This window comes from Platalea leucorodia (genome assembly GCF_965183815.1).
Source record: "Platalea leucorodia genome assembly, chromosome: 14".
Taxonomy (NCBI): Eukaryota; Metazoa; Chordata; class Aves; order Pelecaniformes; family Threskiornithidae; genus Platalea; species Platalea leucorodia.
Window position 1 is genome coordinate 14,219,862 of NC_138836.1, and position 15,571 is coordinate 14,235,432.

At 51.1% G+C, this 15,571-nt stretch overlaps 1 protein-coding gene across 3 annotated transcripts in view; it reads left to right on the top strand.

Annotated features, from left to right (window-relative positions):
* The window catches only part of GAS7 (growth arrest specific 7), a 107,708-nt gene that overhangs the window by 22,111 nt on the left and 70,026 nt on the right, over positions 1 to 15,571 (top strand). Inside the window, exon 1 of one of the 3 annotated variants that reach the window (XM_082326925.1) lies at positions 11,413 to 11,558. The exons of the other annotated variants lie outside the window; for them this stretch is intronic. Within the exon in view, the coding sequence (XP_082183051.1) occupies positions 11,526 to 11,558 (33 nt within the window). The 5' untranslated portion in view covers positions 11,413 to 11,525. Of the gene's footprint in view, positions 1 to 11,412; positions 11,559 to 15,571 lie in introns of those variants that run through there. 3 annotated transcript variants of the gene reach the window in all.

The window sequence follows — 15,571 nt, forward strand, 5'->3', positions numbered from 1 at the left end:
CTGAGGATGACCAGTTACTGGGTGGGGCGAATTAAAAATCATCACTAACTGTTGCCAGGGATTTCCCTCCCACTGACTCTTTTTTGGGCTGTTTTCTTGTACTTGCATTTTTTCCAAGCTGAATATCATCTCGATATTTCCTGTCTGTGTTTCTGCCTGCTCCACTTTGCTGCATGTGTCTGTCCCAGCTGCAGCTGATCGCCTCCGACCGATGAGTCTCCCTGTCCTGGACCTGCTCGGCTGTGCTGTTTCCCGGCACTTTTCTTGAGGTCTGCCTTCGTCATCCCTTTTCTCTGCAGTCCTTCCCACTCTCTGCAGTGTGCTGGCTTAAATGTTATTCTTGTATATGGGCCATCCCAGGACTAAATGAATTTCGCTGCACAAATGTGGTGACCTGGATATTATTCTTCTCAGATGAAATGCTTGTACTATGGAGTTTCATTAAAAAGAGATAAACTGGGCAAATGAGATCTGAGCTCCCTGTAGCGTGCAGAGGGCCGGGAGCAGTAGCTCCGAGGACAAGAAATTGAAGTTTTTCAAATGCTCAAAGGTATGCCACTAATTAGAAAGTAAACATGAAAGTAAACATCAGCTGTGGTATGTCAGAGGTAAGAGGCATCCACATTACCAAGGACTGCCCAGTCTGTTGAAATGACGGCTTACTTTACAGGCCTGGGTAGGTGGCATGTGGGAGACACGGGTGTCCTCTGTGGGTGTCCTCCTCCAAATCAGAAAGGCAAGAGCCTCTGTGCAGGGGTGCCAGAGAGGGGACGGCAGCTACAGAGAGCATGTCGTGCTGCCAGGATCAATGCAAACCAGCTTGGTCCTTCCCAGGAGCAGCAGGAACTGCAGGAGGGAGAGGAGAGCACGTGGCTCTCGCACAGTGTGGAGATCCTGTGCTGCTCTGCCCACCAAGGGTCATCTTCAGAAGCAGCTGATGGTGCTGCATTACCTGTATGTCATATTTGCACTTTTTTCCATTCCAGTAATGGGAAGAAGCTTGTAAATGAATGTAGCATACTCTGGTGCCAGCAGGCAACTCTGCCACACTCGTCCAGACCTTCCTGTGGGAGGGGGTCAAGGCAGCCAGGTAGCTTGTGGTCATGCTCAGCACGTCCTGCCTGAGCAACCTCCAGTTGTTGAGCCTGGCGGAGAAGGAGAATTTTGCTTTAGTGACATCTTAGTCCTCTGTCGGGGTACAAAGGCAGTCCCACACTTTGCATTTTTAGAGAAAGGACCCCTGGAAAAATGCTGCAAATGCAGCAAGCGCTGGTGTCAGCAGGGCCCTCCCTGCAGGACGTGCCCACTGAGCCCGGCAGCAGACCCACGTCCCAGCTGCAAGGGGGGAGCAAGTGTTTTGCACCGCACCGTAGAGCCCTAAAGCCCCCAGTCCTCCCCTCGCCACCTGGTCCCCCCAGCAGGGATGGGCACACGGCCTCCCGCTTGCCGTCACACCAGCCCCGCTCCCGGGCCAGAGCCCACCCGTGCTCTGACAGTGGCTGCCTGTCCGTCTGTCTGGCCACAGCAGCAGGCAGGCAGGGGTCCAGGGTGAGCCACGGCTCTGTGCGGAGGCTCCGGCTGGGGCTCCGGCAGCCTCACTGGGCCTTGGCAAGTTGTGGGAATGGCCTTCTTCCCTTGCTTTTTTTTTGTTTGCTCGTTTATTAAGAATTGTAGCAGCAGCAAAAATAAAAACTAAATATCATCTGTCTGTCTGAGCGTGCTTTACTGCAGCGTTACAGGCAACAACAGTTACATTCCCCGCGCCTGAGAGAGATTACGAGGGAGGGCGCAGGAATGTGCATCTGGCAGCACTTTGTATCTTGGCCATTTCATTGTTTTCTCTGCATCTGAAGTTCCCAAAGTTTTGGTCGTGGAGGGCCATTTAATTCAGGGAATATCAGGTTGGGGCTGCATAACAGATTTTCTCTGCAGGGAAACACCATTCAAGAAAAACTGAGGACAGTTGTAAATAAAAAGTCCCCATCCAGGCTGCCTGCAGAAGTAGCTAGGAGCTTTATTTGGGGATCCTGACCTACCACAGCAACAGGGGGGAGCAAATTTCATTTTAAAGTGCAGGAAAACATAGCTGCAATATGCCAAAGCCTTAATAGCTTTGCTTAAGGCCTGGGGTCAGGAACAGAATCTGAATTAACTATTCCAATTTTGTTTTAATTGCATAGATGTTGAGATAATATTTATAATAAAAATATCTTATTAGAAATGCAGATCATTAACACAAGGTTCTCGGGGATCTGGTCCCAACATTCTTCCTAAAAGAGAGAGGATATTTAAAGTTTTTAAAAAAGTAATTAAAGATAAGTACATACAGCTAACCTGAATTATTCTTTGGACAATCTCAGAATATCCTTTTCTTGGGGAGAATACACCAGCAATGGAGGTTTGACCAGAAGCTCTTCTATGATGCTTTTACTTGCTTTTCTAACTCACAAATATGTTACTTACTTGCTCCAAAGTATTTTTGTAAATAACCATTTTTGGCAGATGACTGCAGCAGAGGTGGATGTTGCCATGCCTTAGCTTTGCTGCGCATGCTTGTGTGTGCACGTGGGAGACAGTCTATATAATTTAAGGGAGAATCCCTCCCTTCCTAAAAGAACAGACACTAATTATTAGCTGTTATGAAGTGATTTTATTGTGTCTGGGAGACTGCAGAACACAGCAGTGGAATTGTGCTTGTTAAAAAACCACATAGTGATGCATGAGAAATGAAGCAAATAGAGGCGTGCGCTGGCACAGCCCCCTTCTAAGCAGCGTATGTCTATGAAGGTACCTTGCATAGGTACATCGTACCCTTGGGAGAAGAATTTTCTTTCATAGCGATTTGTATATTTTTCATTATTTTACTTTTACTCATAACTTCTTCTTTTTGCACCTTGTGCATTGCTGGAGTGGAAAAGAGTCCCAGTTCTGTGTAAACCACAAAAGCAAGTAAGTCTGTCACTAATAGCTCCTGCGATGGCACCGCATTCACGTTGTCCCCAGGTAAAATGCTGGACGCCTGCAATCCAGCTTGAAGTGGGAGTATTTTGCTGCTGGGGCCAGGTCTTTCATTGCATTGCTGCCGTGGCTGGCACTGGGGTTTGTTTACCTGGCTGCTGTGCTCTGGGTCAGAGGACGCTGCTGGAAGATGCTTGTAATTCCTGGGAGCCGCGGAGCACACTGGAGGCAGACGGGGTGCCAGGCCGCCAGGTGTGGCAGGGCTGGTAGAGGGGTCAGCAAACGGCCGAGAGGGATTTTGTTCGAGGGGCCAGGAGGGTGATGAAAAGTGTGGTGCAACACAGAAAGTCTGTGGACGAGATCAAGAGCGGACCTGGAAGAGCTGCACGGTTGGCAAGGCACAGGTTTCTTTACCACCTCTTCTTATTTCTGCTAGGTTTCTGTTCAAGTTTTTCCCTATGTAAGCAGTTACTTCTTCACATTTGTCTTCAGATAAAACCCTGTGGCATTGTTTGGGGACGGTCATGGCAGGAGGGGGTATGGCACATCCCCATGAAACCAGAGTGGCTTAGGGCTCCCTTCCAGTTTTTTGTGCATGCATTTTGCAGCTCGCTGCAACGCCTTGTGAAATATCCAACCCTGACACTGCATCTAATCCCATGAAGCCATCAGTGCTTTTTGGCCCTGGCCGGAGAGAGGGGACACGTTCCCGTGTGCAGGTGAACATGGATAGGCTTGGGGCTTCGTCCCAGGCTAGTAAGAGCGCGTTGTGTCAGCGCGTATAGCAGAGAGCGCTTAGCCAGGCTGAGCTTTCCTGCAGTGTATGGGCTGGAGGCCCCATGTAAAAACATTTGGCATTATTCCCAGATGTTTCATTTCTCCAAGATCAGCTGCACTCGAAGGGCCCTAGGAGCGCAGAAGAGAGCCGTGCTGCCCAGCTCTTGCCTGCCCTCAAGCCTGCTGGGGGTGACTTCTCTGCCCCTCTTTTCCATGCAGCCGCCAAGGGAGATGGGTCAGACCGTGAATTTAGGTGGCTGTGGGAAGCTTCTTTTTTAATTGCTTCCAGTCACCTTTCCAGTACAGAGCACCTGGAGCAAGCAGCATGCCCCTGGCTCCCTGGCTGCCTCTTGGGCCTCTGGCCGTCTTGCTAGTGTGCCACGCTCTGCAGTCAGTCAGAGGGGGATCTGTCCCTGCAGTGTGTCATTTCAAACTGGAGGCAAGCAGTAATGCTGCAGCTGGCCTGACCTGGCCTTGTGACTCTCTGGCATATGGGGGTGACTCTTACAGTACAAGGTTTGCTCAACAATAGCCCTGTTGTCCCTGGCTGCCCAGGACAACAAAGCCCTTCAGAGCGCTTGGCCCTGGTGCTCTGCCTTGTACCAGATGATGATGTCAGAGATGGGGCGACACATCCCTCCTGAGCAGGGCAAGGCGAGGAGGGCTCCTGCCCCCGCCCGGGCTGCCCTGGCAGAGCGCACATCCAGCCCAGAGCTCTCGGAGTGCTGGTGCTGCCTCATCCCCCGACTTTTACCTTCTCCTGCCCGTTGTCACCCTACCAAGCCATAGTGTGACAGCTCCTAGCTGGGGAAGTCTTAGGATCCAGGAGAGCCTGTGGCAGAGCTCCGGGTCTCAATTCCTAGTGAGGGGATGGGGCTGTGACTCAAGTAGCTCATGTCAGACTTTGTCATATCCTAGTGAGCTGAACGTATGTGGCAGCATGCGGAGCTTGGGTATAGAAACATGAAACCGTGCTACGATCAGCTCTGGATCTTTTGAGAAATCAGCTTTGTCCCAGCTGGCCACATCCTGTTATTTCGAGACATCATGGGAGGAAGACACCATGGCTTCATTTCCTAATAACAGAAAGGCAGCAGGGCAGAGCACTCAGTGCGCTGCTTGTTGGTGACCCAAACTGGCTGTATACTGGCAGATGAACCATTCCCAGACCTCCACAGCCCATATCGGCTCTGCTAGTTAAAATGTTAACTCTCTGAACAGCAAGAAACAATGGTGCTGAAAGGAAAATGAGGAATGGGAGAGTGCTAACTTCTTTATTTCTCTTTGGGAAGAAGAAAAAGGACTACAGATATTTCTGAGGCGCTCCTTGACTGCTACAGGAAAACAGACTGCAGGGAGGGATTGCTCTGTGTTTGAGGGAGGCAGTTGGACACAGCCGTGCTTGGGAACAGGCGAGAGGTACCAGCCCAGTCCTTCCTGACATTCTTGCACTTGCCTTTTAACTTCTGCATGGTACATATGCTGACTTCCCATGAGGGTCTCCAAGGCCACATGTTGATGCCGAGATCTGCCTCTTTTCTCTTCAGTACCCTGTGCCTTAGAGTTTAGGCAGACATAGCATGTGAAGGTTTTTCTTAAAACTGGTGCTGCAGAGATGAGCTTCTGCACGAAGGCATGAACACAGAGATATGCTGCAATGCTCCCCATTCCCCCAGGGCTATAACAGGGGACAGGCACATGTGAAGTACCTCTCTTCATCATTGCTTAGCTTTGTTTTGGACTGGGATTATTCCACCTCAGCTACCTGTCCTCCACATCAGGACCTGGAAAGACGAATACCAAGGGCTGGGAAGTGCATGTGCACTGTGGTAGGGGCTGCTGAGTCAGGTAGCCCACTAGAGGCAAGGCTGCCACAGCTCCATATCCCCAGGTCCAGACAGCAGTGAGGCTAAGCGTGTATTCCCAGTAGGCATACAACACGAACCCACATGCATGGTTCCCTGCACAGTTCAACACAGACAGAAACACTCAGCACTCTCTCAAGTGGCACCAACAGCCTCATCCTTTTCCCCTTTCTGGCTGAAAAAGGACAAAGGTCTGTTAGTGGGGAATGCATACATACATACAATGTGGAGCCCTCCAGTAACTGGCTTCAGACAGTCTGTCCAGGAGCTGGCCCTGGATCCTGGTCTCCCCAGTTGCTGGCACCTGGTCATGCAGCGCCTGAGACCGCAGCCCCACTCCATTTGCTGGTTCGCAGATCTCCTTGCACACACCAGCACATGCACAGACATACGCTGAAGATCCTTCCAGTAACTGGATGTAGATACCCCACCTACCTGGCAGCTGAGCCATGGAGCCTTTCACCTGACACACACAGACATGCATAAGCAAATGGGCCTCAGCCAACAACCAGAACTTACGGTCCCTACAGTAGTGGGCTTGGATCTCCTGGTCTCTCCAGTAGCAGCTCAAAGACCCTCTGGTCTCTCCAGTATCTTATAGCTGTTTTGATACCTGGCTAGTCCAGTTCGATATGCACCCACAGGATACACCAGTACTCCAGTGTCTCCAGTTGCTGGCACTGCAAACACACTGGCCCCTATGTCTTCTGGTCCCCTCTCCAGTTGCTGGCACTAATTAAATCTCCATGCATGCACATGCATACTGAATAGAGAGGCCCTTGCCCAGGAAAATAGTTAGAAATGGATGCTAATAAGAACACAGGATGGACTGCAGTGATCAGACTCAGGGCATGGACAGACAAATGTGATGACCATTTACACGTGACTAGCTCCTTTCATCCCCTTACCCCTCTGTTTTCCCATAGTGGTTTCCTCCTTTCCCCCACCTTTGTTTCTTCCCCTAATCATCCCTTGTCTTGTATAACCCCAAGATGCTCTTTGCCTGCATCCCATAACGAGTCTTATACCCCTAGAGGCAGTATCAGTCTGTAAGATGATCTAGAGAGCCTTTCCCTTGACTCACTGTGATGGTTTTCGCCCCAGACAATGGGGCTGATTGCTCTCATGCACAGGGGAGGCTCCAGGCAGGGAGCTCTGTTTGTGGGATTAGGTTATCTCGGTTCCCCACCCGTCATTGTCCCTCTGTGCTGCTGTTAAATGTTCCTCTGTGCTCCCTTGTGTGTGGAGCTGAGCCCTTCATCACAGCAGTCTGCCTGGTTGACCCCTCCTTGGCCAAGTGCACACCGGGCTCCCCCAGGCCACGCTGGAGAAGCTCCACCCAGCAGTGCCAGCTCCTTGCTGCTGCCTGATGTGACCGCCCGCAGCTTCTTTCTCATCCAGTCTCACTCTGGCCATCACCTCTCCACACATAGCTCGGCTGGGTAACACTAGCCAGGAGGAGCTGCTCAAAGGGAATGGAACAGATTTGTCCATTAAATGACTTTTTGTCCATTAGCACAGAAAGAAAAAACACAGTGTATTCTCCTAGGGGGTGATTCTTGAGCTCCCTGTGGGTATATATGCATTATACTTGCAGGGTGTAGCCATGGTCACCATGTTCTAGACAGGCTTTCTTACTCAGAGCAGACACCTCTCCCATCTGGCTGTTCAGGGTCTTCAGTGCCTGCTGTGAGGGTGGTACTTCGTTTCCCCTTTCTCGGATGCTAATTCAGTGCCAGGACTCTACGCTCTTGTCAGATAGTGCTAAAAACTGTCACAGGGTAGCACTCACACCGGCTGTGAGCACACTGAGAAGGGAGCATAGGAAAGTGATGAACTTGCTTGGGAGCGTGCCGAGAGCTCAGGCAGAGCAAGAAGTGAGAAAGCCAGCAGCCGGGCTGTCCTCCTCTGCAAACCGCTCTCACCCTCTTGCCACACCTGCCACTCGCCAGATCAGGCACCGTCACAGGCTTTTTATTCTCTTTCTTGCTAACCACCCTCCCCAAATCAGGGCCCCACTCCCATGCTCTTTCCCCACATTGAATCTAACCCCCCCCCCCCGCTCTCTCTCTTATCCTTCCTACTTCTTACACCTGCCCAGCTTCCCTCTCCTCAGCCAAAAAAGTCTATAGCTATTGCCAAGCACTTTGGCACCTGACTTGCTGCTTTACTGGGGAGTGAGCATCGTCTGTGGCAGGATTGGGACCAGACCTGGTGCCACGGGTCCCGTGAGACCCACCAAAGGGGACAGGCTCAGCTTCAGCTCAATGCTGTGGCTTCTCCCAGTCTGGCCCCTTACATGGCTTTGTGCACCAGGCACACATGGAGAAGGAAGGGAGAGGACTGACGTGCACTGGAGTTACTCGGATTTTTCACCTCTGGCTCGACAGCTCCTGTTTTGAAGGGGTCTCTTCCCACCCATTTTGGTCTCTCACACAGCACTGAGACAGAAAACATCACCCAGTCTGTCTCCCTGGGTCATGTATCACTCAAAACCAGTTTGTTTTTCCCTAGTACTGGCAGAGAAAAATATACCAGTCCCAGAAGGCTAATTCTCTGCAAACACGATGCTATTCACGGATATTACCTTAAAGCAAAGTCCTGGGCACATGCCTGCACCGCAGCCAGGGACCTGGGTGGGAGAGTAGGGAGGATTTTGGCAGCTGTGGATCTGGCTGGGAGAGCAGGCCCTCAGCAAGGAAGGTAGAGCTGGGTGGGAAGCATGCACACTGCATTTCAGAGCCAAATGGGAAAGAGGAGTGCAGAGGTACAGGAGAGTTGGCCCCGGAGCAGAGACCCATGCACAAGGTCCACCTGGTCCTCCTCCTCCTGGTCACAGCTGTGGCGGGTTGGTAGGAAGGCAGCAGAGATTGCATCCAAGGAAACGGCTGCTGCAAGGAGATGCTGAAGTTATTTAGGAGGAAAAAGGGGTGAAGAAGACTTTGGTGTGGCACAGAGGAGACTTACTAGGGCAAGGAGATTTTTAAGACTGGGAAAAATAAGAGCTGTCCTGCTAGACTGGCATGTGGGGTATGTGCTGGGCATAGCTCAGCCCACGGCTCCAGGCTGGCAGCGCAAGCAGCGCTGTGAGACGCCCTAACACTTGGCACAGGTTAAGGGACTTTTTCTCTTCAAGGAAGAGGGCTGGTGTTGTTACAGAAGGTGGCCAAAAATGAGGCATGGTGCCCAAGGAAGAAGAATGCCATGGCTGGGCTGGGAGGGCTGGAGGGGCAGTGTCTTGCTGTGTTTCTGCTACAGAAGCGGTGCCCACAGGGCCACCCAGGAAGGGCAACTTGTCCCCAGCAGCCATGTGCCACCAGATTCAGCTGAACGGGAGCTGTGCTGGTTGTCATGACAACTAGGACAGGTCATATGACCCGCTCCACTTTCTAAATATAAATCTGTTTCACACAGTGTATGTGACTCCATGGAAACCAAATGTTGAGCAAGAAAGATTGCATAAAAATGAACAAAATACAGAATGACTCAAAGTATTACAGACGACGGGCATTGCCGGAGGGGTTCAGAGCTGCCCCAGGCGTTCCCCTTTGCCAGGGCACATGTTAGTGTGGGCATGCCCATGCCCAGCCTGGGGAGGGTCTGGGGGGCACTTCTCAGTGCTGGGATCTTCATGCCAAACTTGGGATGGACACAAATGTTGGTATAGGCATCTCTGCCACCAAGGGTCTTCTGTGGGCTTCTCTCACTAGCAAATCCTGTTTGCAGCATCAGCTGTGTTCAAACACAGACCCCGCTTCTTTGCGGCACCATGTCTGCCTTATTTCTGCTTCATATGCTTGGGTTGACGCACACCTTGGCCAAGTTAGGTATTTATGAAAACTGCAGTTAGACAGAAACAGAAGCCCAGTAATGTCAGTACAGAGCAAGCTTTTCCCCGCAGAACAGAGGGCTGTTCTGGTGCAGGTACATGTTGTGGCAGTTTTTCCCTGCTGTGTCCTTGCGTTGCTTCTTGCAGGGAGTTTCCGCTGCGTGTTTTGGCCAGCTTTCTGTCCCCAGTGATCCTCCAGCACGGGGCAGGATGCTGCAGGGGGGCTGCTTAGCTGGACTCTGTAGCCTTTCTTTGCGCTGTTGGGTCTCAGCAGAAGTGCAGTGTCACTCTGAGCAAGTGGCAACAGCAGATAAGTGTCCCGACACTGCATTTAATTCAAACCTTTCCCACAGCTAGAGGCATACTCTTCATTTGCTCCAAGGCTGGATGCTCTGTTGAAATAGGATCATAAAATCATGGAAGAATTTGCATTGGAAGGGACTTCTGGAGGTCTCTGGTCCAACCCCCTGTTCAGAGTTAGATCAGGGCCTGCATTTGTGGTTTTGGGATTGTTTTGCTTTACCTTGGGTTGTGTGTTCAGGACAGCCTCTGGGCTGCACTCTGCTGGAGCGCAGTGCGAGCTAACGCATCTTCAGGGAGCTCAGGCTTTTAAGCGCACAGATGTTTCCTCCCTAGGATCCCTCTTTGAAGGGGAATGGGGATTTCCTGCAGTTTGAAAATGGGAAGTGATTTTCCTTTATTGAGCAAGGCTGAACTTGTCTCAGGGGGTCAGGCAGCACGGGATAGACTGATGCGTGCAGGCCTTTCACTCCCCATTGCCTCACTTTGCTGTGTAAAACCCCTTCTGGCTTTCTTTCTTTCCACCATCGGGAGGGGATCACATTGCCAGATGGTCTTCCAAAGGAACAGCATGAGTTGGGCTTCTGCTAACTTGATCACGAAGAGCGAGGAAGAAAAGAAAAACAAAATAGTCAGAAAGTCAGAAGAGGTGGAGTGGGAGAGGCATCCCCACCGCCTCCCTGCTGGACACGCTGCCCTGTTCTGAGCTGGCTTAGCTAGACAGCAAGTGCCAGGGCTTCAACATGCGGGCCATCGCTGGTGCTCTTTTTAGCATGGAGCATCCAGGATGTCTGACCCATTGGCATTCTCTTCCGACATGCTTCTAGACAATCTGTGCTTAACAGCGCACAGATGAAACACTGTTCCCTGGTCAGGAGTGTGGCCTCTGGGTAGGTTGTGATGCTGTGGGGTGGCTGTCCTGCCTGCACTGGTTGTCCTCCTCTCTCTGACATCCCTAACCCAATGCCTGTGGATGCAGGGGGGGACGGGCCACAGGTAATGGTTGGGTTTATGTGCTCCGCCCTAAAAAGCACATCCTTCTGCCTCTTGTCAGTGCTGGTGTCCTGGACGAGGTGGGTAAACCCCATAGATCAGCTCTTATTTCATATGCTTGCCTTTGCTAGCTCTCTGGCGCATGGTTTGCTGCTGAAGAGCTCCAGTGCCTTCTCTGCTTTGAGCTGCCTTTTGCCTTTGCTGCTCATTTCTGGTTCCTTTCTGCTGTGCATGTATCAGGGGAATCCTGTCCCTGTGTTTCTGCAGACAGCAAATGAAAACCATTGCTTGCCAAGGAGAATGAGGCCTGGTGGGTGGCTGGCTCTTGTCTACCCCTCCATGTATCCCTGCTATATGGATTTCTTATCCTAGGAAATCTCGTAGGAGGGAAGTGCTTGTGTTCTTGGTTTTGAATGTTTTGAGATATACTTTGGTCCCTTTTCCAGGCAGCAAATACAGATGCAGGAGGATTTCACTGGGGTCACACGTTCTTTGCTCTGCTCACATTGTTCAAATTTCCTGTTTCCTCAACGGTGTGTTGCAGACATCCTTTTCAGGTCCAGATCTGCCTGTCCACCACCATGCGGCAGCTGGTGACACTCCCAGAAGTGACAGTGAGGGGAGTGGCGTAAATGTTTCTCTCAGCTCAAAGGCACTGCGGGAGTTGCAAGATTTGGAAGGCAGCAGGGATTGCTAGCCCACCCAGCCTGAGCTGCTGCACAGCTGGGTCAGGGGCTTCAGGGTCCCATCTTTTTCTCTGATTGGAATAGAGCAGATCTTCTAGAAAGAGGCACTTAATCTCGATGGAGGAACTACAAGAACTGCACAGCCCCCTGGTAAGCCGTTCCAGTCGATACTTATCCTCATGATTGGCAGATTCTTTTTAATCTGAGCCTGTCTAGTTTCAACTTCAGTCACTGTCTGCTGTTCTGTTTTTGGTGGTTTGTAATGCTCTCTGCTGATATTGAAACCTCCTCTCCATGTAGACAGTCCTCTGTTGTGATTTACCGTTCTCATAAACTATCCTGGCAGTAATTCTCCTAAAAATAGAAAGAAGACATCAAAGTAATAGCACAGTCTTGCCGTCTGAGCCGTCCAAGGAAGAGGTGTGCAAGCAGAAGTGCCTCCCTTTTCTTGTGACATGTGTCGGGGCACAGGGTGTGTCCTGGTCAGAGCTGGGTTTTGGGAGAGGTTTGAAGCCTGGCCTGGCGGTGCTGTGCCAGCTGTGGAGCTGGGCTCTTGAACACCATCTGCTGGTCACTTCCCATCTCCACGCTGTCTCCTGGCCCCTGTCTCTGTCTTGTCTCAGCGGACTGGCAGCAGGATTGCCTATCATTACATGCCAGGTTAGCCCGAACTTCTCCCATATGGGTGTGCAAAGATGTTTCCAGTTTAACCATGCTGATGCTAGAAGATGGCACTGCAAAGGGTCTGGCTCGGACAGGGTCCGCGAAGAAAAACAGAGCGAGAAAGTCTCTCCTGTTACTCAGATCTCCTGTTTTGGCAGAGAAGGCACGATGTGCTGCCACCATGGCCTCTGTGGCACTCTCATTTCTGAAAGGATACGCTGCTGAGTGTGCCAAAACTATGGGGTACTTAATCTGTGATGCATTATAGAGCCCAGCCCCATATGCTACTGCCCCACACCATCTATCCCAGAGCCTCCTGGTATCTCTGCTTCAATGGATGTAGAATGGTGAGCAGTAGAGGATGAAGCCAAGTTTCCTTTCTTCTTCAATTCCTCCTCTATGCCATTTTCAGTTCCTCTTTCCCCCACAGAGTATCAGTTTGGAGCAGAGCTGCTATACGAGTGGGAGTTCAAGTGTGTGTGGGAGGGGATTGCACTGGGACCAGTTAGGGGCTCTAACACAGAAGTGGTCCCAGCATCCCGAGGATCTTCCTCTGCAGTCCTCGTGCAGAGGTCAAGTCCTGCCCAATAGTGAGCTGCTGTTTAGGATCACATTCCTCTCTAAACCAAAAGGATCCACACATCCATACTCCATGCACATCCAAGCAAACCACTGCCCCGTTGTTTACAAGAACATCTGCATTTGGCAGTGCTGGGGTTTCCCTTATATTCAGTCCTCTTGACTATCATTGATAGGGACTACTGTGCTTGCAACACTTCTTTATTGGCAAAATCAGAAGCAAAGGTAGAAATATTAGTAACTCAAAAATAGAATTAGCAACTGCAAAACATAATGCTTGTGTGCTTTTTTGAAGCGATACGCATTTTGGCAGGGACTATAACTAAAACATTGGCTTAACTTGGTCTTTATACTATTTCCATCCAACATTTGCTGGTGTCCACTCTATACTGTCCACATCCATCTCTTGGCATAGCCTTTGTTTAAGAGTACAACCATGGCACCTATCTGTAAAAGACCTCTGCTTTTCCTGCAGTCCGTCTGGGAGATCTGAAGCAACACTGAAAAAGTGACTCAAAGGATGTTGGGGCGATTGCAGAGCTTCCCTTCAGCAAACCAGCAGCATCTGTCCTTGCGGGGTACTGGGGCTGACCATGTGGAATGAAGTAATACCGTGGGGCCCTAAAGAGAGCTGAACCTAGTCTTGACCTGCTTGGTACACGGGATCACTGTAGGACCATATTAATAACGAGGGGTAGTGGGAATGGATAGGACTTCAGTTCCAGGAGGGAAAGAAGTGTCACGGAGGCGCACTAAAACTAACCAAAATGAAGGACAAACTCAAAACAACTGTATTGCACAAAACAACCAAAACCACACAACAGAAACCAATGAGAAACAGGGGTAAACCGAAATCAATCAATACTCCAGTAACATTTAACACGTAACAGGTTCGCGGTGTCAGTCGGGCGGGGTGCTGTTACCGCACGGCTGTACACACGGCAAGGATGACCCAAAGCGCACGCACTCCCTCACTAAGGAGGGAAACGCTCTCTCTCCCGCGGGTACCCGGAGGGTGCAGTCGCTCACCCGCGGCGGGGGCGGTGTGAGGGCTCACTCAAGGACATCCAGAAGAAAATCTCTCACCCGAAGGAGGCGAGGGCCCTCAATCCCAGGCAGTTTCCTCCGGCAGCGTCCCAACCCGAGGGGAGAGGTTTCGCACCCAGACCCACTGGTCTGAGAAGGCCGCTCCGAGGGGGCCGCCGGCGGCGCCCTGTTTATGCCCTGGGTCAGATCTGCGCTGTGGCCATCACTGGCCGTGATCCAGAAGCTTCTCTGAGCCCAGGTGCCTCAGGGGCTGCAGGCCCCGCCTGGCGACCGAGCAGCCCTGCTCCCCCGGTTCCCCCTGCCGAGGGGTGTACGTGCCGGCGGGCACGGCGCGGCACAAACGGCGCGAAAATGAGGCGCAGAAAGCCGGTGATCGCCATGTTAAAAGCCCCGATCTTCGGGGGGGGATGGTGGTGGTGGTGAAGGGTACCTGTGACACAATCCACCCCGTGACCACAGTCATGATCCCACCGGTTTCTTTGGAGTGGTGGTACAGTCACCTCTGGCTCCGAAGTTAAAAGGGGGCAGAGTGTTGGTGAGTTTAACACCCACTGTGGATCACCATCGTCGTGTGTATGGCCGTGCAGTAACACCACCCTGCCCGACTGACACCTCGGACCTGTTATGTGTTAACTGTTATCGGATTGTTGATTGATTTCAGTTTACCCCTGTTTTTCATTGGTTTCTGTTGTGTAGTTTTGGTTGTTTTGTGCAATAAAGGTGTTTGAGTCTGTCCTTCGTTTCGGTTAGTTTTAGCATGCCTCCGTGACAGAAGGTGTTAAGGACAGAAATGGTGAGTGTGCAGTACAAAGGTATGAAATGCTGTACCTTCTCGAACGGCTGGACTCGATGAGCTTAAAGGTCCTTTCCAACCTAAATGATTCTATGATTCTAGATTCTGGAACAGAACCCAGGTTGGATTATCCCAAATTCCTCCTTATGTGATCATGCACAGCAGCGAGAGTCTGGTGTACCTTTGTTATCGTCAAGGCCAGAGATCTGTGCAGTGAATCTGAGGGACCCAACCTGCTGCCAAATTATTCATGAGCTGGTTCGCTCCTACGCTGTGGATTTTCATTTTTCTTCAGTGTGCTTTTGCAAACAATAAAGAGGGGACGATAACCCTGTGATGGAGAGTTTAGGAGCTGTCCCAGGATTTGTCCCAGCACTCTGCTATCCCTTGGAATATGCTGGGAGAGAGGCTGGTTTTGTGGTTCAAAAAATAGCTTGGGGCTACCACGCTTTTCCCTCTGATCTGTCCTTCTCTGCATATGTTACTTGATCCTGAACGTTTGAATGCCTTTTAGCCCTGCCTTTCTCACCAGACCTAGCTGTGTTTTGGACAGGGACTGTGTATGGGTATGGTGCAAGGACAGCCCTTCAGGAGGCAGTCCTGGAGACAGAAACCAACTGGCCGCCTTCTCGGCTGTTATTGCAATTACTGGGGTGACTGCACTGGTCAGACAGACTCTTCCCAAGAGTTCTTTTTTCTTCCCAGTGTTTCCTTACGTTAGGTGAGAAGGCTGTCTGAGAGAGATGTGAGATGGGAAAGCTCCCCTGCATGGCAGGGCACAGGAGCTGAACAGGCCCAAAAGGAAGCTTGCACAAAACAGCTCTTTGTAAGGTCCATGGGATAAAAGTATGTGTCAGTCCCATACACTGGTCCACGGGTCTGCATCGCCTGCACAAGCAATGCGATGTTTCCAGGGACGTCATGCCTGGGAAGCCTGCAGTGAGTTATTTTCAGTCTTGAGTGAAAGTAAAACCAAGCAAAAGGATGATGCTGGATATTAGGGACGTACTGCAGGTGTCAGGGCTCGTGAGCAAGTTTCTGCTGGTGCCAGTATGTGGCTGTAAAGAACTGGAAATAAATA